The sequence below is a fragment of the Lithobates pipiens genome, unplaced genomic scaffold, assembly GCF_037356315.1.
Source record: "Lithobates pipiens isolate NorthernLeopardFrog02 unplaced genomic scaffold, aLitPip1_a1.2 Scaffold_8, whole genome shotgun sequence".
NCBI lineage: Eukaryota > Metazoa > Chordata > Amphibia > Anura > Ranidae > Lithobates > Lithobates pipiens.
In genome coordinates, this window is record NW_027507903.1 from 675540370 (window position 1) to 675566267 (window position 25898).

The 25898-nt window shown below is 45.7% G+C and overlaps 1 protein-coding gene across 1 annotated transcript in view; it reads right to left on the reverse strand.

Moving 5' to 3' along the window:
* LOC143961994 (C-type lectin domain family 4 member K-like) overlaps positions 1 to 25898 on the reverse strand; it is a 56955-nt gene that overhangs the window by 1479 nt on the left and 29578 nt on the right. Inside the window, exons 2-9 of the mRNA XM_077471336.1 lie at positions 23665 to 23745; positions 17034 to 17144; positions 8894 to 8935; positions 6435 to 6476; positions 6153 to 6203; positions 5861 to 5911; positions 3174 to 3334; positions 630 to 739 (exon numbers count right to left, since the gene is read on the reverse strand). Of these exons, the coding sequence (XP_077327462.1) occupies positions 630 to 739; positions 3174 to 3334; positions 5861 to 5911; positions 6153 to 6203; positions 6435 to 6476; positions 8894 to 8935; positions 17034 to 17144; positions 23665 to 23745 (649 nt within the window). The remainder of the gene's footprint in view (positions 1 to 629; positions 740 to 3173; positions 3335 to 5860; positions 5912 to 6152; positions 6204 to 6434; positions 6477 to 8893; positions 8936 to 17033; positions 17145 to 23664; positions 23746 to 25898) is intronic.

Genomic DNA, 25898 nt, shown 5'->3' on the forward strand with positions numbered 1-25898 from the left:
CAGCATCGGCTGGGAAGGAGATGCTACTTTCTGTAAGTGTGTGGGGCCCAGGAATACAGTATGCCCCAAGGCCCGCAGGCAGCATCAGCCCCCACTGGTCATTGGTGAATGTCTTGGCTGGTAACTCTCTCGAGGTGCTCCTAGAAGGTGACTTCCCAACATGTTTATTGCCTAATATGTGCTTACTAATGGATGCCTGGGGCTGGATCTCAAGCTGTCCTTTCTGGAAGTAGATGGAAGCTGCTCAGGAATGAGAGGCGGGGATGGAGACTCTGATGGGGGAAGGAGCTGGATTCCAGGAGGGGCCTGGTGACTCTCTTGGAACAAAGCATGGAGAAGTCTATAATCCAGCGGAAGGCGTTATTTACGATGTTAATGTTTCATAGTTAGTAACGTTGAATAAAGACACCAGTCCATCCAGTTCAACCTGAGTGAGTGTCTACAATTGTCCTTATCCCTGTACATTGCTCACTCACATCAGTCCCTACCCTCAAGGAGCCCACAATCTAAGGTCCCCATTCATATACTAGGGCCAATTTTGGACAGAAGCCAATTAACCTACCTGCATGTCTTTGGATTTGGATAATGGTGTCCTATGTAGTGTTTCTATCACACCTGGAAGACCTCACCTGAATGAAAGGCTGCTCCCATCTGCCCACAGCCAATTATTGATATTTTCTCTGTCCCTCTTCAGTCCTAACCAGTATCTCCCACTTCCTATGGTTGGCAGCAGAGAATCCTGGATCAATAAAGAAACGGTCATCAGAAATATATAGCACACACTATATAACACTAGAATAGTTACATAGTTAGTCAGGTTGAAAAAAGACACAAGTCCATCCAGTTCAACCACAAAAAAAATAAAAATAAAAATAAAAAATAAATAATAAAAATAAAATAAAATGAAGTAGAGGAATCATATATCACTATAACGAATAGTACTAAAGAGTAATTTTAACCACTTCTGGACTGCCCACCGTCGTTATACGTCGGCTGTTTGAAGAGGATTATCATTGTTATGAACCCCCTGGTATCCTCTTCTTCAGTGAGCGGTCCGGTTTAAGATAAAAGTGGTCTCTGCGGCGGTTTCGCCACGAGATTACTTTTATCGGCAGCGGGAGAGGGCCCCGCGCCTCGCCGCGGTGCCCTCTGCCGCCCTCCGCTGCTTGCCGGAGGCCGTCGGCAGCGGCGGAGGCGATCGGGTTGCTTCTTGTGGTCTGAAATGGAGACGAATGAGGGGAAGATGGCCCTCACCCATCTCCATATCATTGCAGGGTGGAAGCTAAGTCAAAACATCACTTTCGCCCATAGCTCTTAAAGGGACATTTTCTTTTTTCATTTTTTTAAATGATAAAAATTTTTTAGTGCATTTTACTGTAAATATGAGATGTGAGGTCTTTTTGACCCCAGATCTCATATTTAAGAGGTCCTGTCATGCATGTTTACATCCCTTGTAATAGGAATAAAAGTGACACCATTTTATTTTTATTTTTTTCAAAAACAGTGTAAAAATAAGAAATAAAAGGTAAAATGAATAAGGAAATAAAAATGTTTTTAAACAGGCCCGTCCTGACGAGGTCATGTGCAGAAGCAATGTGAGTAGCGCCGGCATATGAAAACAGTGTTTAAACCACACATGTGAGGTATCTCCGCGATCGGTAGAGCGAGAGTAATAATTCTAGCCCTAGACCTCCTCTGTAACTTAAAAGATGCAACCTGTACAATTTTTTAAACGGCACCTATGGAGATTTTTAAGGGTAAAAGTTTGTCAACATTGCACAAGCAGGCGCAATTTGGAAGCGTGACATGTTGGGTATCAATTTACTCGGCGTAACATTATCTTTCACATTATAAAAAAAATTGGGCTAACTTTACTGTTTTATTATGTTTTAATTCAAAAAAATTTATTTTTTCAAAAAAAAGTGCGCTTGTAAGACCGCTGTGCAAATACGGTGTGACAGAAAGTATTGCAACGACCGCCATTTTATTCTCTAGGGTGTTCAAAAAAATGTATAATGTTTGGGGGTTCTAAGTAATTTTCTAGCAAAAAACAACTTGTAAACAACAAATCTCAGAAAGAGGCTTGGTCCTTAAGTGGTTAAGCAGAACAATCACATTTCAGATTTTTTATTTATTTAAATGTTTCAGTACGTAACTGCAATGACTCTTTCCATACAAGAAGAAAACCCATGGGACCTACCCATTAATATGTGTCACCCAACAGGGCTTACTCATGATTGAGCTTTAAATCGAATCCCCTGCTTCACTAAAGAATATAAATAAAAATAAAAAAAATAAAAAAATAAAAATAAAAACCATAAAAGGCCACATGCCCTCAACAGTGGGAGGGTGCTTTGGGGTAGCCCCCAAAACACCTTGTCCCCATGTTGATGGGGAGAAGGGCCTCATCCCCACAACCCATGGCCGGTGGTTGTGGGGGTCTGCGGGTGAGGGGCTTATCAGAATATGGAAGCCTCCTTTAACAAGGGGAGCCCCAGATCCCGCCCCCCCCCCCCCGTGTGAATTGGTAATGGTGAACAAATGTACCCCTAGCATTTAAAAAAAAGTGTTAAAAAAGACAATAGACGGTTTTTGACAATTCCTTTATTTGTCTTCTTCTTTCCCCGCTTCTTCCATCTTCTTTCTTCTGGTTTTCCTTCAGTGTTCTTCTTCTTCCTCCACCTTGTCTTCCCCCGCTTCTTCCTCTATCTTCCTCTGGTCTTCTCGTCCGGCTTCTTCTTCTCTGCTTTGTGCACGATCCGCCTCAATGGGAGTCTTCCGCTGTGTGATGCTTCTGTTCAGGTAACAGTTCTTATATAGCAGAGGACTTCCCTATTTGCGTAAATGGGTTACCCTGCCCCTCTCTGACAACACGGGGAAAGCCATAGGGAAGTCCTCGTGCGTCATAGGGGGCAGGGTCACCGGGTGGCCCCGCCTTCCGTTATACAGACAGTTTCCAGTCAGCCAAAATCCTGGCAGACAGTTAAATATATATATAAAAAAAAAAAACACAATACAAACTGTACATGGAAGTTGTTTTACCTGCCTAAAGGATTTGTATTTCTGTCCATCCATTCCTGAGATTTATACATCTATGCCACATTGCAAAGCCAACCCTGACCTGACTTTTCTGCAAAATGACAGCGGGTAACTGAGGTAGGTGTGACACTTACCAGCTCAGCTTTGTCCTTCAGGATCAGCATGATGCCATTACGCTTTTCACATTCCTCCCGACTCTTCTCCCAGGTTTCTCCATTGGGCTGGAAATAGTAGCAGTTGGATTTAATTAGTCGCCATCCACTGGGGCAGCTGGTGCAGGAATCCTGGATGTTCGCTAGGAAGAGAGGAGAAGACAATGAAGTCAGTTCTGAGATCTCAAACCCAAAACAATGCTGGGAAAAAAAGTGAAGCTGAGTAACGGTTATACCAAACGCAATCAGAATGTAACTTTCTGAATATCATACTTAAGACATTCTACATTCTATTATTTTTATATACATAGACTCCAATCTGTTATCTTACAGTGTGAGGATGTGCAATCATGAGTTACTGCATACTACATTGATTGAGACTTGATTAAACTTTGAATGGGCATAGTCAATGTGTAAGGTGGCCTCTATAAATGATGTCATGGAGTAAAAGGTCCAAGATGTACATTAGGAGAGGGAGGAATTTTACAGTTTAATAATATCTTCGGATTCCAGTGGCAGAACCACCGGGGGGCACAAAAGTCCACTTGTGACCAAGCCCTGGCATTCCACCACCATGAAGGGCCACAGGACCAAATAGTGTTTGTGGGCCAAGATGGGCATGCAGTGACACCTGTAGGAAGGAGGGTGATAGGCCAGCACACGGCCATACTCTGCACACAACACCTGACAAGACAAAAATCTTCCAAAATGTCCACAGAGCCACACTCCAGACACCAGCCTAGACAGGACATCTCCCCCTCAGATCTCTGTCACCGGGAGCTCGACCCCCCACCAAGCCAATTTCTCTATTACCGGCGCCATTTTGTTGAAGTCTGCCCATATACACAGATCTGAGTTAGTCTTCGACAATATGGTGCCCAAAGCCGCAAATACAGTATGGAATAAATGTTACTTGTTTTTCAGCATCTCACCAAACAAGGCGCTAGAGATGATAAACTACACTGAAGGGGCGGGTGATATAAAGAGGGGGGGGTGGGAAAGTCAAGAGGAGAAGAGAAAGGGTGATGGAGCAAAGCCAAGGTCCATCTGACTGAGCCTGCCCTGCATCTGAGAGGTGAGGTCAGTTTGACAGCACCAACCAGGCCACACAGAGTCTATGGGGGGGTCACTGTGGTCATCAGAGTCCCACCTTCACATCATCCCCTTTACATCGAACTCTACGGGATTCCCCTCTACAGTGCAAGGGGGAACTCTGCGGATCCTGATGTAAAGGGGAACTCTGATGTAAAAAGGAATGTTACATACATAAGGGGAAACTCTTATGTGTTTGATATAACTGTGAACAATTAATTAACTTGATTTTCTCAGTCTGAGGACCTCCCTTCCATTAGAGCAGTGAAGACATTAAATGTTTCAGTTAAATTTAACATTGAATAACAGGTAACAATAAGTATTATCAGGTGAAGGTACTTACCTGTTCTATTGTAATGGGCACCTTGAAGCACAGTTTGGGCAACTGAGATCAGTTTTGCCATCCCTAAAGCTTCATCAGTGCCACCTAAACCAACATAGAGGAGTGCAATGCATGGAGAGGAAAAAATACAACTTCAGTATTTGTTTACTGAATGCTCTGGACTTTACTCAGGATGAACAAAGGTCCATGGTGGGACTCCATGAATAAAGGTTCATAATGGGACCCTGTAAATAAAGGGTTATAGTTGGACCCCATAAATAAAGATTGATGGTGGGACCCTAAATAACAGTCAATGGTGGAACCCCCATAAATAAAGGTCCATAGAGGGATATCTAAAATAAAGGTTGATGGTGGGACCCTAAATAATGGTCCAGGTCGGGATACCATAAATAAAGGTCTATGAATGGACCCCATAAATAAAGGTTCTTGGTGGGACCCTAAATAACAGTCAATGGTGGAACCCCCATAAATAAAGGTCCATAGAGGGATATCTAAAATAAAGGTTGATGGTGGGACCCTAAATAATGGTCCAGGTCGGGATACCATAAATAAAGGTCTATGGATGGACCCCATAAATAAAGGTTCTTGGTGGGACTCCATAAAAAAGGTCCATGGTGGGACCACATAAATAAAGATTCATGGAGGAAGACCATAAATAAAAGTCCTTGGTTGGACCTCCTAAATAAAGGTTCATGGTGGGACCCCATAAATAAAAGTCCATGGATGGACCCCATAAATAAAAATCCTTGGTTGGACCTCAAAAATAAAGGTTCATGGTGGGACTCCATAAATAAAGGCCCATTGGGGAACCCTTTGCTACCTGATTTTACAGCACACATAGCATTATCTCTGCATTAGGTCAGGGAGTGAGAAGGAGGGTGGAACTAGCTACTACTCTGGGCTTCTGTTTCATAATTTATTTCAGGTACTATAGAGCTGTCAATTTACACTGTGCTTTACATTTATACATATATTATACCTTCACATCAGTCCCTGTCCTCAAGGAACTTACAATCTATGGTCCCTAACTCACATTCATACACATACTAGGGCCAATTTAGACAAAACCCTATTAAGCTATCAGCATTCTTTTGGAGTGTGTAAGAAGTACCCAGAGGAAACCCAAGCAGGTAGTGCCGTGGTTGGGATTCAAACCATTGACCCTAGTTCTACTAGGTGGGAGTGCCAACCACTTAGCCACTCTGCTGCCCAATAAGGAACGCCAAATGTTTACCTTTATTTATAATCAGTTTTATCTTGTTCAGATCATCCATTATGTTGGCGACTGGAAAGAGAAAACACAAAGCTGAAGAGACTGAACATTGCAACAACATTTCTCATCACTTCCTGTCTAAGTAACAATGGTCACAAGGACAGATATACAGCGTGGAACTCCTCAATTAGGGACACAGACCGCAAATAAATAAACTCACAGAGATTCTAACCCTGTTGACCCTAGTTCTACTAGGTGGGAGTGCTAACCACTTAGCCACTCTACTGCCCAATAAGGAAAGCCAAATGTTTACCTTTAGTTAAAATCACTTGTATCTTGTTCAGATCATCCGTTATGTTGGTGACTGGAAAGAGAAAACACAAAGATGAAGAGACTGAACATTGTAACAACATTTCTCATCACTTCCTGTCTAAGTAACAATGGTCACATGGACAGATATACAGGGTGGAACTCCTCAATTAGGGACACAGACCACAAATAAATAAACTCACAGAGATTCTAATCCTTCTGCTTTCTATCCAAAAAAAAAATGCTTTTAGCATTTCATACACTTTAATAGATTTCCTATAATTACCTGATTTCTGAAGATCAGATACATCCTGTGTCAATCCAGAATCTAAAAAAATATATATAGTAAAAAAAATATATATATATATATATAAATCAGAAACGTTGGACAACAAGACTCTCCACAGACAGGAAGGGTGATCAGACTACGCAGAAAACATGTGACTGCTCAGAACAACAGTCGTTCAGAACACGACCCACGTTAAAGCTTAAAATGTATTCAGAAAGGGACATTAGAAGGGTGAGTCACTTCCCATAATGATTTCAGTTGTGTATGTACAGTGTATTCAAGCTTGAGCTATTGAGCTCTGTACAGAATACATTTTGTTTCCAAGAAAATAGATGAAGAGTGCTTAGAAAAATATGAAAAAGGAGCAGAGAGAGAAATACCCGTAATACTGGCTACAAGGCCTGTATCTGTACTTGGCACTAATATAGCATAGGTATTAGCACTGCATGTGTTGTTTTTATTCTTTTTTTTATTCATAGAGATGGAGGGTGCAGGGTATTGGGACCTGCACTGATGTTGGAGGAGGTTCATTAGCCTTTAACCACTTCCCAACAGTGAGGGGTGTCTCTACAGGAGAGCCCCTCACCAAGTACCCAGTTGACTGGCTTTGGCCTAAACAGAATTTGGGGACCTTGCACTCCCTGGGGAGTTAAGAGTTAGAGGGCCCTCTTTTTTGCAGGCTTGGACATTTCTTCAACATATGCAGGGTCTCCTTCCACTACGTCCTCCTCCACAGAATTATGTATGGAGGATCTCCTTCCACTACCCTCCTCCTCCACAGAATTAGGTATGGGGGATCTCCTTCCACTACCTCCTCCTCCACAGAATTATGTATGGAGGATCTCCTTCCTCTACCTCCTCCTCCACAGAATTATGTATGCAGGATCTCCTTCCACTACCTCCTCCTCCACAGAATTATGTATGCAGGATCTCCTTCCACTACCTCCTCCTTCACAGAATTATGTATGCAGGATCTCCTTCCTCTACCTACTCCTCCACAGAATTAGGTATGGGGGATCTCCTTCCACTACCTCCTCCTCCACAGAATTATGTATGCAGGATCTCCTTCCACTACCTCCTCCTCCACAGAATTATGTATGGAGGATCTCCTTCCACTACCCTCTCCTCCACAGAATTATGTATGGAGGATCTCCTTCCTCTACCTACTCCTCCACAGAATTAAGTATGGAGGATCTCCTTCCACTACCTCCTCCTCCACAGAATTATGTATGGGGGATCTCCTTCCACTACCTCCTCCTCCAAAGAATAATGTATGGGGGATCGACTTCCACTACCTCCTCCTCCACAGAATTATGTATGGAGGATCTCCTTCCACTACCTCCTCCTCCACAGAATTATGTATGCAGGATCTCCTTCCACTACCTCCTCCTCTACAGAATTATGTATGGTGGATCTCCTTCCACTACCTCCTCCTCCACAGAATTATGTATGCAGGATCTCCTTCCTCTACCTCCTCCTCCACAGAATTATGTATGCAGGATCTCCTTCCACTACCTCCTCCTCCACAGAATTATGTATGCAGGATCTCCTTCCACTACCTCCTCCTCCACAGAATTATGTATGGAGGATCTCCTTCCACTACCTTCTCCTCCACAGAATTATGTATGGAGGATCTCCTTCCTCTACCTACTCCTCCACAGAATTATGTATGGGGGATCTCCTTCCACTACCTCCTCCTCCACAGAATTATGTATGGGGGATCTCCTTCCACTACCTCCTCCTCCACAGAATTATGTATGCAGGATCTCCTTCCACTACCTCCTCCTCCACAGAATTATGTATGCAGGATCTCCTTCCACTACCTCCTCCTCCACAGAATTATGTATGCAGGATCTCTTTCCACTACCTCCTCCTCCACAGAATTATGTATGCAGGATCTCCTTCCACTACCTCCTCCTCCACAGAATTATGTATGGGGGATCTCCTTCGACTACCTCCAAATCCACAGAATTATGTATGCAGGATCTCCTTCCACTACCTCCTCCTCCACAGAATTATGTATGGAGGATCTCCTTCCGCTACCTCCTCCTACACGGAATTATGTATGCAGGACCTCCTTCCACTACCTCCTCCTCTACAGAATTATGTATGGGGGATCTCCTTCCACTACCTCCAAATCCACAGAATTATGTATGCAGGATCTCCTCCCACTACCTCCTCCTCCACAGAATTATGTATGGAGGATCTCCTTCCACTACCTCCTCCTCCACAGAATTATGTATGGAGGATCTCCTTCCACTACCTCCTCCTCCACAGAATTATGTATGGAGGATCTCCTTCCACTACCTCCTCCTCCACAGGTAGGAAAAGAAAATGGCAAACGCCCCCTGGGAGCAGCAGAGAAAATGTCCAGTGTGCATGAGGCCTTACTAAACTTCACTGCTGTTTATTCATAAAAAAACTTTTACGGAAGCAACTGAGAATTTTATACTCACCTTCATTCTTCATATGTCTAATTTCTTCATTTATACTTTTGTCTGAAAAGGAAACAGAAAACCGTATGAGTGAGTTTTCTCGATATTTAGTGCTCACATGTGCAAATGTTGTTTAAAAACTTTAAGGCATATTCAGCCGATCGGATGGAAGTCGTCTGGGTGTTTTTGATCCTTACTATGGGTTTTGTAAATCCTAGACGATGTGCATTTCATTACCAATTGAAAAATTCAGCCAATATTTTCGTTATTTGGAGATTTGGATGTATAGAAACTTCTGAATCACAGTAGTAACGCATTTCAAAGAATCCAAAATAAATTATAACAAAGCAAATTATCCAAATTTGTTTCTGAAAATTAATCAGAATTTCAAATGGAAACATGTTGCAATAAATACAATAAAAGTGAAATAATAATAATAATAATAATAATAATACAAATAATAATAATAATAATAATGAGGCGCACAGGGCAAAGAAGAATAAATTAGAACAAATAATAAAAATTAATACATTAGACTATGAAATAAAATAATAGAATATCATAGAATAGAATATTTTGACTGATGACTGATGAGATCATAACCAAAAACCAGTATGAGCATTATGTGTCAGCAAAAATCCTCTCCCAAATCCCCAAAACATTAGAGCACCTTTCTTCACACTTATCCCTTAAGTATAAATTTGCAATGTTCTCCCCACCAAAATAATTCCCCCTCTTCCAGTACAGATCCTCAATCCCAGCTCAAATCCTCTACTTCCCCAACCCCTCCCCAGCAAAATTCCTCTACCCTTCAGAGCATAAATCCCCTCCCAGCTCAAAGCCCCCCAAAGCCCATCTCCTAGCACTAATCCTCCCTACCCAAATTCCCCCTCCTAGAACAAATCCCTTCAATCATCCTTACTAGCACAAATACCCCCCCCCCCCCCGCAACAGAAATCTGCATTCCTAGTACAAATATCACCCTTCAAATCACGCATTCTAAAACAACCCCCCAAAATCTATACTGCGCCCTGGGCAGCCTCCCCTCCTGCCCTTATCCCAGCCCTGCCCAAAACCACAATGATGCTGCCCCCCATCACTACTCCCATCACAAATGACATGCTCCTGGTCAGCTGCTGAATGTAAACCAACCGGTCAGAAATGATGGATGTCATTGATCAAATATAGTCATGACCATATTTCGGGGGATCCTCCGTTGACTTGTTTCCAATGGTAGAATACAAAATTGCAGTGTTACAGAAAACATAGAACGTGCAAAGTGCAATAGTAATAAAAGTCCCAAGTGCAGCTCAAATAAATGGAATTTCTATAAAAACAAACCCAAGAAAATTGGAATCAGCATCTACTGAAATGTACGTCCATCTTCCATATCACCATTAGAGTTGGGCGAACAGTTCGCTCCAAGCACAAGTTGGGCTCGAGCACTGTCTTTTCGCCCATTTGGCGTACATTCGAATTTGCAGGGCACTCGGTGGGATGTTCGCCTGCTGAGCGCCCCACAATGCACTGCACACTGCACAGTTCATTCTAGGACACTAATTCGATGAAGCAATGCACCAGACCACTAGTCAGGTTCAAGGCTTTGCCCAGTCAGGGCACAGAGCACAGTCAGAGTCAAGACATATACGCAGTTGCATTGAAAAGGAGGTGTAGGACATATATAACAGGGTGCAAGGAGATTACGGAGAAGAACAGGGGTATAGAAAAGTGGTCTTACTGGATTGGATGACCCGATGAGAGGGGAGGAGTGGGTTATACAGTGCAGGAGATGGGTGTAGCAGGGGCAGCAGTCTGGGCACAGCAAGCTATGAGGAACATTCTGTGTGCACTGGAAAGGAAAAGATAAGTGGGTTAGAGCAGCTGTGGGAACAGCTTAGGGATGCAGTGGAGTTGCATGGCACAGAATGGCTGCAGATCCAGACAGTGGCCACTTTACAGGGGGTAGGGCAGGGCCCCTCTACAGCGAGGCCGGCTTCTACACAGGCTCGGAGGTCCAGGCCTCCGGTGCGCCTAAGCCCAGATAACACCCCCTGGACTCAACGCTGACTCGGGAGTCCCAGTTGGGCCCCTTCAGGCCCCCTGCTAAGCAGACCCGTCTGTTGGTGGGCAGGGGGCCTGGGAGGAATCCCCGTCCACAGCAAAGTCCCGGGGGGGGGGGGGGGGGTTACTCACCAGGCTTCCAGGCAGGCCCCCTCCAGGACTGTCTAGGCACAGATCAATTCGGCTGCCACCTCAGGTGAGGCTCTGGTTGGGGTGGCAAACCGGAAGGGGAGGTCGGGCGCTGGCCTTGTCCTGGATGCGGCTAGCGGCTTGCCACGTGTTGGCACCATCTTGACTCATGGAGGAGGCCCAGCTACATATACAGAGGTCCAGGTTAGGGCCTGGGAGGGTTGGCCAGAGCGGTGCCTGCGCGCTGACTGTGTTGGCGGTGCAGCTGGATGACATCAGCACACTGCAAAACAGTGATGGAGGAGGGAGCCCTCAGGGGGAGGTCAGCCCCCCACCGAGCAACACAGGCACAGTGCACAGACACAGAGGATGGCCAGAGGAAGGACAGCTGCAGTCGCAGGTGAGAGCAGAGAGGTCACCCAGCAGTAGTGAGGAGGGAGAGCTGAGTAAAGATCCCCAAGAGGCTGCGGTGGTGGGACAAATGGCTGGAGGGTCTTCTTGCCCGAGGCAGCCTGGTAAGCAAACATCTACTTCTCCTAATGTTACAACGGTATTGTCTCTGGTACCTGTGGTTGAGGGAGGGGGTAATATGCAGGGTACGCCGGGGGGGCCTGTGGGAGTCACTGAGGGGGCTACTGCGCCGCTTGGAGAGTGCTCGGCCCCAGTTAGTCCCTGGTCTCACCCCCCACGAGTGTTAGAGAGCCCCCGGTCATGGTGGATCCCCCCAAAAATCTTCAGCGTCAGTGGTCGCAGAGACACAGATAGAAAAAGGCGGCGTGGGAACGACAACAGGGATAACGCCGAAGGACAAGGAGGCTGAAAAAGTGCGCTTAGCGGGCGCTGCACGGTGCGAGGTGTATGTGTGCTTCAAGGGGCCACTAGGGGCGCATTTGAAGAAAGATGTGTGAGAAAAAATTTGGAAATATGAGTTTGTGGAAATATTTTCCCTGCTCCTGTGCTAGCCTTTTTTGGGGCATTCCGAATCGGTGAGCTGGTTTCGCCGTCCAAATGGATGGTGGGCGGTTTGCGGTTAGGAGATGTACAGTGCTCACAAACGTCAGTCCAAATTTGGATCAGATGCTCAAAAACAGACCAACAAGGAAAAGGGGTCAGAGTAGATAGTAGTTTCTTAGGGGGCTGGACACCCAGTTTTGTTCAGTAACAGCCTTGAGGCAGTTTCTGGCTATTTGCCCACAAGGGGAGGGTGCGTTGTTCATCCACTGGGATGGATCGTGCCTGTCCAGATTTCAGTTTACAGCAGTCTTAAGGAAGAGTTTAAAGGCGGGTGGGTTGCCCCTGGGGGATTATGCAGCTCACTCTTTTCGCATTGGGGTGGCCATGGAGGCAGCCCGGTGGGGACTTCCTACAGAAGTGATAAAGAAGATTGGCAGATGGGAGTCAACGAGATATCAATTGTATGTTTGTCCACATTTGATGTGATTATCCTTTCGCCTTTAAGTATATTTTTTCCAGCTTGTTGGTTAGGTCTGTTGCTGGGTATGTTTTTGTTATGTTTTTTCAGATTCCCCACGATGTCTCATCTGGATACTGGGACATTCGTACATTTTTTTGGGGGGAAAGAAGGGCGGATGTCAGGCCAGATGGTAGACAGCTGAGGCTTACAAGAGAGGAAGGCAGGATCAGATGAACTGGGGTACCGGGCATGATGTGGCACAAGGTGGTACCCAAGGTACATCGTTTTTCTAGGTTGGACTGGGCTCCAGACATCCTGGTCCTTCACGTGGGTGTCAATGACTTGGGAATTCGACCCATGAGACAGGTCATAAAGGACATTCAATGGGACTTTCTCAGGCTCAGGACATCCTTTCCGGACATGATTGTGGTGTGGTCAGATATAGTGTTCTGCATGTCCTGGAGGAGGGCCTGTTCATGGGAAAAGTTGAACAAGACACGGATCAAGGTCAATAAAGAAGTGGGTAGGTTTATTGCCCGTAATGGTGGAGTGGTGGTCCGGCACTGGGAGTTGGAGGTAGCCATCTGGAGATACTTGGGAGGGGATGGGGTTCATCTCAAACCTATCAGGATTGATCTCTTGGCATTGGGGTTGGAGCACGTTATCTGGAGCCCAGCAACCAGACATTTGTGTGCATACACGCGCTGGCGCAGAGGCAATCCTGGGTTTACCCATCAGAATGGGCATAGACGTACATATGTGCACAGGAATACCTGCCAGAGGCACACACGTTGATTCTTCTTGGCGCCATTTGGCACATAAAAGGATGACAGCTGCACTAGGGCACCGCTGTCTGATCTGCAGCTTTCCCCTGTATCCTGTTCCTGTGAGTGTCCATGATCTTATTTTAACCCGGCTTCCTGACCATTCTTATTCTCTCCAATCCGGACCCCGGCTTGCCTTTCACCTTGATTTATCTGCATCTAAATGATTATCTGTTGCCAGACCTCTGCCTGAACTTTGACCATTCTTTGCTTGCTGTCGTGGATGTGTCTGATCTCCCGTGTATTACCTGGCTTGTCTGACTCTGCACCAATCTCCACACCTTCCAACACCTGCATCCACAATGTACCTGCATCTGCAGAAAATCAGCATTCTCTACTACTGCTGCCACCTGCTTCTCCTACCTACCTACAAATGGAGATGATCGCAGGCACCTATTGCAACCTTGGTGGTCCTTGAACCGGGGTTGTAAGAGAGGCCTTCCTCTGCTCGTCAGGCTCTACCCAAAGGTATGTGACAATAGTAGGCAAATTTCTCTGCCCCATCTGCTGCAACAAAAAATAAATAAATACACTCCCTGCCACCCACATGCCCAGTGTCTAAATTCCAGCTTTTCCAAATTATATCATTCAGTGCTTCATCTGGTCTATCTTGGGGACAGGAGCCACACTGGAGCAGAGATTCTTTCAGCTCTGCAGGGACAGGCCCAGGTGTGGATCACGCCATGGAAGCTTGAGCCAGGAATGGTGGTGTGCATTAATGGCACTAACCTTCTGTCAGCCCTTCAACAGGGAACATTGACACATGTGCCATGCTTGGCACCTGTCCTCATTTTGGTAGTGCAGCATTTCTTAAACAGGTACCCAGGACTAAGGCAGGCCGGAAGAGTCTGTAGCCATTTCAGGTGATCATACACAGCCAGTGCTTGGTTGGCTGAAATTCAGGGGGAATTCCACCTGCCCATAAACCACCTGATTTGTGACATGCCCACCAGGTGAGACTATACTATGACAATGCTGCAGTGGCTGCACATGCACTATCCCTCTTGTGCTCCTGCTGGAGCAGACTCTGTGTGGCATTATGGACAGGGCACATGAGGCAGAGCAGCAGGAGGAAGAGAAGGCCTTCCTTTCCTCTCAAGGCCTGGTTTATGCAGACACCATTCTTGCGATGCCACAGAATACACAAGAGGAGAAGGAGGAGGAGTACTCTGACAGTTTTTTTTTCGGCTTTGATGCAGAGGAAGACATATGTTGAAGCTTAAGGGATGGTTTTAAGTCCCCAGAAACCATGGGAGTAGTATGTGACTGGGAGGCAGTTCCAGATACTGTAATCCTCAGTGTCCCTGAGGACTTTGCTTCTCATGTCCGCTGCAAACTTGCGGTGCATGGGCTCCTTTATCCTTCAAAGCCTGTGAAAGGACCCAAGAATTTTTGGCATTAAGGGGAAGGATCTTTATTGGTTGGGACCTTTATTAGGTTTTTCAACCCTCCCTAACCCTCCCTAACCACTGTTACAAGGGCAAAGTCTCAGAACTCATCCTGCCCTCATAGAGGGAGCACAGGATGAAATATCTTGAGGACACCTTAAAGTTTATGTAACACCTTTTCAGACTCTGGTAGTTTACTGTTTCATGGAAAATGTAGTTTTGAGGCTTATGTTGTACAAAGGAAGAGCGGTAAAGAAGGGGGCCTCCTCAGTGATGTATTTAAAATGTTTTTTAGTCCAGGGCTGTCATCTTCCACATCCCTTAAGCAGCATCTGCATCATATGGTGGAAGATTATCTAGGAGCAAAAACAGACATGGAGAGCTTTCCAGTTGACGATCCACTGGCTTACTGGGTCATGAGAATAGACCACTGGAAAGAACTTGCCTGGTATACAATTAAGCTGCTGTGTTTCCCTGCATCCAGCGTGCTTTCAGAACAGGCGTTCAGTGCTGTTGGAGGTTTTGTGACAGATAAAATAGCTTGTCTGTCCACAGACCCCGTGGACCGGCTATCAAGTTGCTATCAAGCCCCTGATGCTGATGTCGCTGATTAAAAGGTTTTGGGATCTGGAATCTCTGCAAGAGTGTCTAGGCTGCCTAGCTTTGTGTTGATTTTATCTTGAAGTAATGCTTTGGTATGGTTTCATGGTCCCAATTAACACCTGTCAGGTAGGCTGTATGGTGCCCTGTGATTTATAACAGCAGCCCTGGCTGCATCTACAAACCACACCACTTTGCGAACTGTAAAACAATGGGAGTCGTGTATCTATTAACTTGCCAATGCAATTGCTTCGATGTGGGCAAAACCAAGCTGGAGTTCTCCAAGAGAGCTTCCAGACATGTGACTAGCATGAAAAACATGCCCCCTCCCAGCTCCAATCCTCTCTCTCCCCAAATCTCTCCTCCTAGCACAAAGCCCCTCCTCCAAATCCACCCCTTCTCAATTGCCCCGTGAACACAAATCCCCCCCCCCAGCACAAATCCACCCAAGACCCCCTTCTAAACCCCTAAACTCCTAAACCCCTCTCCCACCAAAAAATATATTTTCTTAGCACAAAGCCCCCCAGCACAAATACCCCCAAATCCCAACTCCTAGCACAAATCCTCGTGAGCACAAATACTTCCCTCCTAACAGAATTCCCCCTCCTAGCATATACCCCCCAAAACCTTTCACTAATCCTCTTCTCCTCCCCCAGCAAACTCTCATCCCCAATTTCTTACTTTGCCCCCCCCCCCCCCATGTCTCCATTGCAATTGCCACCCTCCATCAAGCACACAGAGCTCAGATGCAGTGCAGCAGTGGCTGTGTGTATCCCCCCCCCCCCCGGCTCCCCCCTGGGCACCTTTGAGTTCAGGAGGTGCCTAGAGCAAGCAGACTTAACACTCCCGCCAAGCAGCCGGCGGGGAGAGATGCCGGCTACTACATGGGATTGTGGCTGGAGACACCTGGCTGTCAAATCAGGACTTTACAGGATTATAAACCCTGCATAGCCCCCAAAACCTTTCACTAATCCTCTTCTCCTCCCCCAGCAAACTCTCATCCCCAATTTCTTACTTTGCACCCCCCCCCCCCATGTCTCCATTGCAATTCCCACCCTCCATCAAGCACACAGAGCTCAGATGCAGTGCAGCAGTGGCTGTGTGTATCCCTTCCCCCCCCCAGGCTCCCTCCTGGGCACCTTCGAGTTCAGGAGGTGCCTAGAGCAAGCAGACTTAACACTCCCACCAAGCAGCCGGCAGGGAGAGATGCCGGCTACCACATGGGATTGTGGCTGGAGACACCTGGCTGTCAGATCAGGACTTTACAGGTTTATAAACCCTGCATAGTCCTGATCTGACAGTCCTGATGCAGAAGCCATCATCAGCAGCAGGACCCACGAGGAAGAGCTGGAGGGAAGAGAGAGCATCTCCTCCGGCTCTCTTCTGCTCCCCAGATTCAGCTTGTGATATAGGGTGCTCCTTTCACCTACCCTCACCAATAAATCAATGACTTTCCGGCTGCACCAGCCAAGGGTTCAGGTGGGAGGGCTGGCCATATTGTTCAATCAATTGCCAAACTGCAAACAGGCTGAGATGGGTAGAATTTGTGGTGAACCCAAAGTTCATCCCTATTGGCTGGCCCCCTGAATATCCTTTTCTTTTACATCTACTACATGCCCTTATCCTTAGTGCTGGCCTCTCCAGCCTTGCCATCCCAAGTGGTGACCCCCACCAAGCACCATAATGGTGAATACAGATATAATAACAACATGATCAAAGTTGATAATTATAATAGAGATACTCACAGGAAATGAAGAGGAGACTCATGATGATGACCGCAGCGATGAAGGCCAATATTAGGAGGATCCCCAGGATCAGTATCACCCCGTACTTTGTACTCTGGGCAGGCGGAATCTCTACAGACAGAGAGGATAGTAAATAATCCTGTGTGTATCAGCCGGTATAATAATCCTCCAGAATTAAATAGGTGCAAACAAAAATAATAGTAAATTTCCAAAAAACTAATTAGTTGCACGTGGCGCTATAACCTGTGTACCTTTCAGTGCACAAATCCTCACCTCCTCAGTGATCTTATCTCAAATCATAAATTGTCTAATCAATAACAAAATATATAACTATTAATCACTCAGTGAATACCCAAATATACATTTAGATTACACATATAGTGAAAACTACATATAAATGAATGTGAATATAGTCCATCCACCACACAATATTCAAGAAAGCATCCAGATTACAGAAAGTCTTTCTATAAATGCATAAGAAGAATATCCGGTGTTCAGATTCCTTTCTACAAGTGACTCCTTCACCACACCATCCGTGATTTCTACTCCCCCCTTCGTGAAAACACTCACCGACTGCTAAGCCTTACACTCTCGTGTGAGGCTCAAGGGCTTTCAAATGATCTCTCAAGATGGAATTCAGACCCCAGCACATCCGATTGAAACTTCTCCACTTATACACTTCATTGTATAAATATATACCTCAAAGAGAAATCACAGAGGGAGACCCCAATAGTGTAATACTGCAAACACTCTTTAATGTATAAAAAATCTCACTCCTTATGCACTCACATGAACTTAAAAACGCAAAATCACTTCAAGAGAGTAAAAAGACTCGCTTCACAACTTCACTCCACAATACTATTCTGAATACGTCGGGGCATTGGTGGTCACGGCGGACTCATAAGATACAATACTGTATCGTTTGATCTCACCCCTCCTCGTGCGTCCCGCCTGGTCCCACACAGCAGGTTTATTCGAAAAAGGGCGCCTTCAAGTCAGATGAAACAGTCCTCTCAGTCCTGTGCCTCCTTCCCAGCTCCGTGTATGTCAGCTCAAAAGTCTCCAGATAGCCACGCCCCCGACATGTTTCGTCACATCAGACTTAATCATGGGAAAATCCCATGATTAAGTCTGATGTGACGAAACATGTCGGGGGCGTGGCTATCTGGAGACTTTTGAGCTGACATACACGGAGCTGGGAAGGAGGCACAGGACTGAGAGGACTGTTTCATCTGACTTGAAGGCGCCCTTTTTCGAATAAACCTGCTGTGTGGGACCAGGCGGGACGCACGAGGAGGGGTGAGATCAAACGATACAGTATCGTATCTTATGAGTCCGCCGTGACCACCAATGCCCCGACGTATTCAGAATAGTATTGTGGAGTGAAGTTGTGAAGCGAGTCTTTTTACTCTCTTGAAGTGATTTTGCGTTTTTAAGTTCATGTGAGTGCATAAGGAGTGAGATTTTTTATACATTAAAGAGTGTTTGCAGTATTACACTATTGGGGTCTCCCTCTGTGATTTCTCTTTGAGGTATATATTTATACAATGAAGTGTATAAGTGGAGAAGTTTCAATCGGATGTGCTGGGGTCTGAATTCCATCTTGAGAGATCATTTGAAAGCCCTTGAGCCTCACACGAGAGTGTAAGGCTTAGCAGTCGGTGAGTGTTTTCACGAAGGGGGGAGTAGAAATCACGGATGGTGTGGTGAAGGAGTCACTTGTAGAAAGGAATCTGAACACCGGATATTCTTCTTATGCATTTATAGAAAGACTTTCTGTAATCTGGATGCTTTCTTGAATATTGTGTGGTGGATGGACTATATTCACATTCATTTATATGTAGTTTTCACTATATGTGTAATCTAAATGTATATTTGGGTATTCACTGAGTGATTAATAGTTATATATTTTGTTATTGATTAGACAATTTATGATTTGAGATAAGATCACTGAGGAGGTGAGGATTTGTGCACTGAAAGGTACACAGGTTATAGCGCCACGTGCAACTAATTAGTTTTTTGGAAATTTACTATTATTTTTGTTTGCACCTATTTATATGTGACATTGTATGGTAAGTGGCAGCTAAGATATAAAATATTGAGTTATTCACAGCGCTGTGATGATACACTAGGGAAAGGGTTTGTGGAGTGTGTATCTTTAAATTAACAATCCTCCAGAATTCTTGTCTCACATAAAGACATTTTATATTCACCTCGGATCATGTGTGCGCTTGGTGGGCCACTTTTATTTAACCATTTATGGTTAAATAAGATGTGCCCCCCCCTTCTTGACCAGGAGATTTTTTGTGATACGGCACTGCGTTACTTTAACTGACAATTGCGCGGTCGTGTGACGCTCTACCCAAATAATATTGATATTCTTTTTTTCCCACAAATAGAGGTTTCTTTTGGTGGTATTTGATCACCTCTGCGTTTTTATTTATTTTTTTGCGCTATAAACAAAAAAAGGCTGACAATTAAAAAAATAAAATCCAATAAAAAAAGCACGTCTTCATCAATTTAGGTCAATATGTATACTCCTACGTATTTTTGGTAAAAAAATAAAATAAATACCAATAAGCGTATATCGATTGGTTTACGCAAAGTTATAGCGTCTACAAACTATGGGATATATATGTATATATCGTTTTTTTTTTACTAGTGATGGGGGCAATCAGTGATTTATAGCAGGACTGCGATATTGCGGTGGACAGTCTGACACTAACTGACACTTTGAGGGGACCAATGACACCAAGGCCAGGTTCACATTGGTAGGACATGGAAGTCAGATGACTTCTGCGCCGACTTTGCCCTATGACTTCACGTCCAACTTCCATGCGACTTCAATGAACAGGATCTGACTTTGATCCAACAATACCAGGCCCTTTGCGTCTGGTGTGAATCTTGAGAAGGGGACGCCATGCCCAAAAAAAAAAAATAATAAAAACTGCGTGGGGTCCCCCCCAAGACCATATCAGACCCTTTAGTCTTGTATGGATTTTAAGGGGAACCCCCACGCCAAAGTAAAAAAAATAAAAAAAGCTGTAGGGTCCTCCCTCCAAAATCCATGCCAGCCCCTTATCTGAGCACGCAGCCTGGCGAGGGCCTCTTCCCAAAAACCCTTGGAGGTGGTTGTCAGGGTCTGTGGGGATGGCTTATCGGAATCTGGAGGCCCCCTTTAAAGAAGGGGGCCCCCAGATCAAGGCCCCCCACCCTATGTGAATGAGTATAGGGTACATTTTAGCCCTACTAACTCACCCAAAAAAGTTACACAACACCCAGTACACAAATTTTTGACAAAGGTCCTTTATCCTGGTAAATGATGAGGCCGTGACATAACAAAGGGCAGGGTCTCCAGATGACATCACCAGATGACCATGTCCCATGGCTAAGTAATGGCACATGCCGGGTGCTAACACAACAGCGGGAGCTAGCGTCCGGAGAACAACTGGAGGAAGAACCGGCAGAGGAAGAAAACATCAACGCAGAGGGAAGAACCAGAGGAAGAACCGGCAGAGGAAGAAGACATCAACGCAGAGGGAAGAACCAGAGGAAGAACTGGCAGATGAAGAAGACATCAATGCAGAGGGAAGAACCAGAGGAAGAACCGGCAGAGGAAGAAGACATCAAAGCAGAGGGAAGAACCAGAGGAAGAACCTGCAGAGAAAGAAGACATCAAAGCAGAGGGAAGAACCAGAGGAAGAACCTGCAGAGAAAGAAGACATCAACACAGAGGGAAGAACCAGAGGAAGAACCGGCAGAGGAAGAAGAAAAATACACCACTGGAGGGAGAAGAAATCAGAAGGAGAAGAAATCCAAAGGAGAAGACACGCTGGAGCTACTTTAATAAAGGACTTTGTGTACTGGTTTTATTTAGTGTTGACACTTTTTTTGGGTGAATGAGTAGGGGTACAATGTACCATATACTCATTCACATAGGGTGGGGGCCTGGATCTGGAGGCCTTCAAATTCTGATAAGCCCCCAGCCAACTACCTCCGCCCAGGGTTGCCGAGAAGAGGCCCTTGTCCCCCATCAACATGGAGACAAGGTGTTTGGGGTGGGGGGGCAGAGCTACCGCCCCAATGTTGAGGACATATGGCCTTGTATGGTCCAAGAGGGGGGCCCTTGCTTGTCCCCCCCCTTTCCTAAGCTGCCAGGCTGTGTGCTCAGATAAGGGTCTTGTATGGATTTTGGGGGGAACCTTACAACACTTTTTTATTTAATTCTGGCGTAGGGTTCCCCTTCAAGATCCTCAGAGCACAAGTCGCATGTCAAAGTCTGATAAGTTAAGATGATGATCCAACTTTGATCCGACTTCAATGATATTGAATGGCTGAAGTAGGACCAAAGTCGGACCAAAGTAGTGCAGGAACCTTTTCTCAAAGTCGGACCGGCGAATTATCAGAAGTAACGAATGTCGCATCTAAACGAATGGAACGCAGAAAATACGAATGCATCCAAAGTCACAATTAAAAAAAAAAAAAAAAAATGAAACGAAAATGAAACTAAATTAATTTTTCGGTAGTGCACATGTCTAATAGGCAGACCGCGGTTCTGTGTCTTCTTATGATCACCAGGTGCTGGAGGACATTGAGTCTGTGGTACCCGCTGTAATCACAGCGGGAGTGAGCTGCTAGAGGTGCACATGTGACCATCAATCTGGAAGTCGGATCACATATATATACGCATGATACGATGCAGAGGTGCCGACCCATAGCAGTAAAACTGCTATAGGACAGACCTGAAGTGGATAAAAACTAAAAGCTCACTAAGTGGTTACCCATGGAGGTGATTTTCATCAATACAACAGATAATGAGAATACTAGACATGTGCGGCTCGATGCATTATCGAAAATTGTTATTTATATATCAAATTTCAAAAAGAATAAAATAGAATTAAACAGAACAGAATACAATAGAAAAGAATAGAGTAAAAAAAATAATAGACTAGAAAATAATGGAATAGAAAATAATAGAATAAAATAGAATAGAAATAGAATAGAAATATAGCCGTCAGCTGAAATTTGAATTTAAAAAAGAACAGAACAAAACAGAATGGGATAGAATAGAATAGAACATATTAGAATAGAATATTGGGCTCACCTGGCCCTATGGGCTATCCTTAACTTGTGGGCTCACCTGACCCTCTGGGCTCTCCTTACACTTCGGGATCTCCTTACCCTCTGGGTTCACTTGATTCTCTGGGTTCTCCTGACCCTCTGGACTCTCCTTACTCTCTGGGCTCTCCTGGCCCTCTGTGCTTTAATGATCTTCTGAGCTCTCCTTACCCTCTGGGCTCTCCTTACCCTCTGCGTTTTTCTTAACCTCTGGGATCTCCTTACCCTTTGGGCTCTCCTGACCCTCTGAACTCTCCTTATCCTTTGGGCTCACATGACCCTCTTGGCTCTCCTTACCCTCTGGGCTCACCTGTCCCCCTGGACTCATCTGACCCTCTGGGATATCCTGACCCTCTGGGCTCTCCTGACCCTCTGGGCGCAATATACCATTTGGGCTCTCCTTACCCCTGGGCTCTCCTGACCCTCTGGGTTCACCTGACCCTCTGGGCTCACCTGACCCTCTGGGCTCACCTGACCCTCTGGGCTCACCTGACCCTCTGGGCTCTCTTGATCCTCTAGGCTCAACTTACCCTCTGGGTTCACCTGGGCCTCTGGGTTCTTCTTACCCTCTGGGCTCTCCTGACCCTCTGGGATCTCCTTACTCTTTGGGCTCACATGACCCTCTGGGCTCTCTTTACCTTATGGGATCTCCTGACCCTTTGGGCTCTCCCTACCCTCTGGGCTCTCCTTAACTTCTGGGCTCGCCTGACCATTTGGGCTCTCCTTACCCTCTGGGATCTCCTGGCTTTTTGGGCTCTCCTTATCCTCTGGGACCTCCTTACCCTCTGTGCTCTCATTACCACCTGGGCTCACCTGAATTTCTGGTTTCTCCTCATCCTCTGGGCTCACCTGACCCTCTGGACTCTCCTGACCCTCTGGGCTCACCTTACCCTCTGGGCTCACCTGACTCTTTGGGCTCTCTATACCTTCTGTGATTTCCTTATCCTCCTTACCCTCTGGGCTCTACTTGCCCTCTGGGCTCACCTGACCCTCTAGGTTCTCCTTACCCTCTGGGTTCTCCTTACTCTCTGGGCTCTCCTTTCCCTTTTGGCTCTCTATACCCTCTGTGATTTCCTTACCCTCTGGGCTCTCCTTACCCTCTGGGCTCACCTGACCCTCTGGGTTCTCCTTACCCTCTGGGCTCACCTGACCCTCTGGGTTCTCCTTACCCTTTGGGCTCACCTGACTCTCTGGGTTCTCCTTACCCTCTAGGCTCTCCTGACTCTCTGAGCTCACCTTACCCTCTGGGTTCTCCTCACCCCAAACTAGCTCATCCATGTCTTTAACGACCTTGCTTTGTGCGCTGGTGCACATTCACCAAACTGTTCCCACAAAGTTGGGAGCCTGAAAATGCCCAAAATGTCTTGGTATACTGACGCCATAAGAGTTCCTTTCACTGGAACTAAGGGGCAAGCCCAACTTCTGAAATACAAACCCACACCATAGTCCCCCCCCCCCCCCTCCACCAAATGATTTGCACCAGTGCACAAAACACTATATTATAATAACTTACCTTTGGCTTTTGGTGTATTCTTCATCCTCTGTATATCGTAATCACCCACGTTGGCATATACATTGTCATCAAAAGATTGCCCTGCAGAGGAACATAGACCTTCATATGAATATTTTAGATTTCAAGGAGGATATACAGATATAATGGTGCTCTATGAGAGCAATGTATACTCTCCACTCAGTATTCCTCTCATCAGAGATCCACACATATCAGCTATGCTCTAATAATAATCTCATAGTATGACGGTTATAGTGGACTTAGCTTTGATATGTCTTCATGACAAGAGCAACATGCCAAGTCATGTGTCAGGATATCACTTATCTCACAGAGATCACAGGGCTCCCTCTCCCCGCTAATGTCTGCATCTGACTTTCTCTCCAGAGGGACGGAACCATCTTTGTCTCTTCTGGACTGAGATGCCGACTCAGAGAGGACCACAATCCTGTAAATCCTAAGGCCACCTAACCTCCTGCCCCCTGGACCCTGTTCCTTCTCAAATACTACGGTCACCCTCCAGCTCTATCCTACACTCTTTAACTCATATCTTCAACCTCTCACTCTCTACTGGCATCTTCCCCAACCCTCTAATGCCACATACACACGATCGGAATTCTCATTGGAAAAAGCTCTGATGGTTTTTCCGACGGAATTTCCGATGGAATTCCGCTCAAGCTGTCTTGCCTACACACGGTCACACCAAATTCTGATCGTTTAGAACGCGGTGACCTACAACACGTACGACGGGACTAGAAAAAGGAAGTTCAATAGCCGGTAGCCAATAGCTTCTGTCTCGTAGTTGAATCTGAGCATGCGTGATTTTTGGCGTGTCGGAATTGCATATACACGATCGGAATTTCTGATAGAAAGTTTTTCCGTCTGGAAAATTGAGAACCTGCTCTCAATTTTTTGGCTGGCGGAAATTCGGACAGCTAAATTCCGATGGAGCATACACACAGCCGCATTTTCCGATGAAAAGCTCTCATGGGTCTTTCTTCTGGCCGGAATTCCGATCGCGTGTACGCGGCATAAAACATGCGCTAGTCACTCCCATACCAAAAAAGGCCTCACTGGATGCCACCAATCTTAACAACCTAAGACCCATCTCTTTACTCCCTTTTGCTTCCAAATTCCGATGGAGCATACACACAGCCGCATTTTCCGATGAAAAGCTCTCATGGGTCTTTCTTCTGGCCGGAATTCCGATCACGTGTACGTGGCATAAAACATGCGCTAGTCACTCCCATACCAAAAAAGGCCTCACTGGATGCCACCAATCTTAACAACCTAAGACCCATCTCTTTACTCCCTTTTGCTTCCAAACTCCTTGAACGTTTAGTCTACAACCGACTGAGAAACCATCTCATTGAGAATACCCTTTTTGATCCCCTTCAGTCTGGATTTCACCCACAGCACTCCACAGAAACTGCCCTCCTAAAACTCTCAAACGACTTACTAACAGCCAAAACCAGAGGCTATTATGCCGTACTCTTACTCTTGGACCTTTGTCCGCTGCCTTTGATACAGTTGACCACCCCCTCGAAAAATAAAAATAAAATGACTTGGTCTCCATGGCTGCACTCTCCTTTGGTTTGAATCTTACCTATCTCACCACACCTTCAGTGTCACTTACAACTCCACTTCCTCCCCTCCAACTCCTCTTACCATTGGGGTCCCCCAAGGTTCTGTCCTTGGACTTCTACTATTCTCGATCTACACGTCCTCCCTGGGTCAGCTGATAGCCTCCCATGGTTTCCACTACCATTTATATGCCGATGACACCCATATCTATCTCTCTGCCCCCCACATCACCCCATCAGTCTCCTCAAGCATCACCGATTTACTAACAGATACATCGGCCTGGATGTCAAACCACTTCCTCAAATTGAATCTATCTAAAACCAAGCTCATAATATTTCCTCTCCCCCTTCCCCTGACTTCTCTTTCAAGATCAATGGCACAACTATCAGTCTGTCCCCACATGCCAGGTTTCTAGGGGTAACCGTAAACTCTGAACTGTCCTTTCAGGCCCACATCCAATCCCTGTGCAGATAATGCCGCCTCAACCTCCGCAACATCTCTAGAATATGCCCTTTTTAAATCAATGACACCACCAAGCTTCTAATTCACTCCCTGGTTATCTCTCATCTCGACTACTGCAAATCCCTTTTAATTGGCTTATCTTTACATAGACTATTCCTCCTTCAGTCCAAGAGAGGACCGGAGTGAGAGTGGAC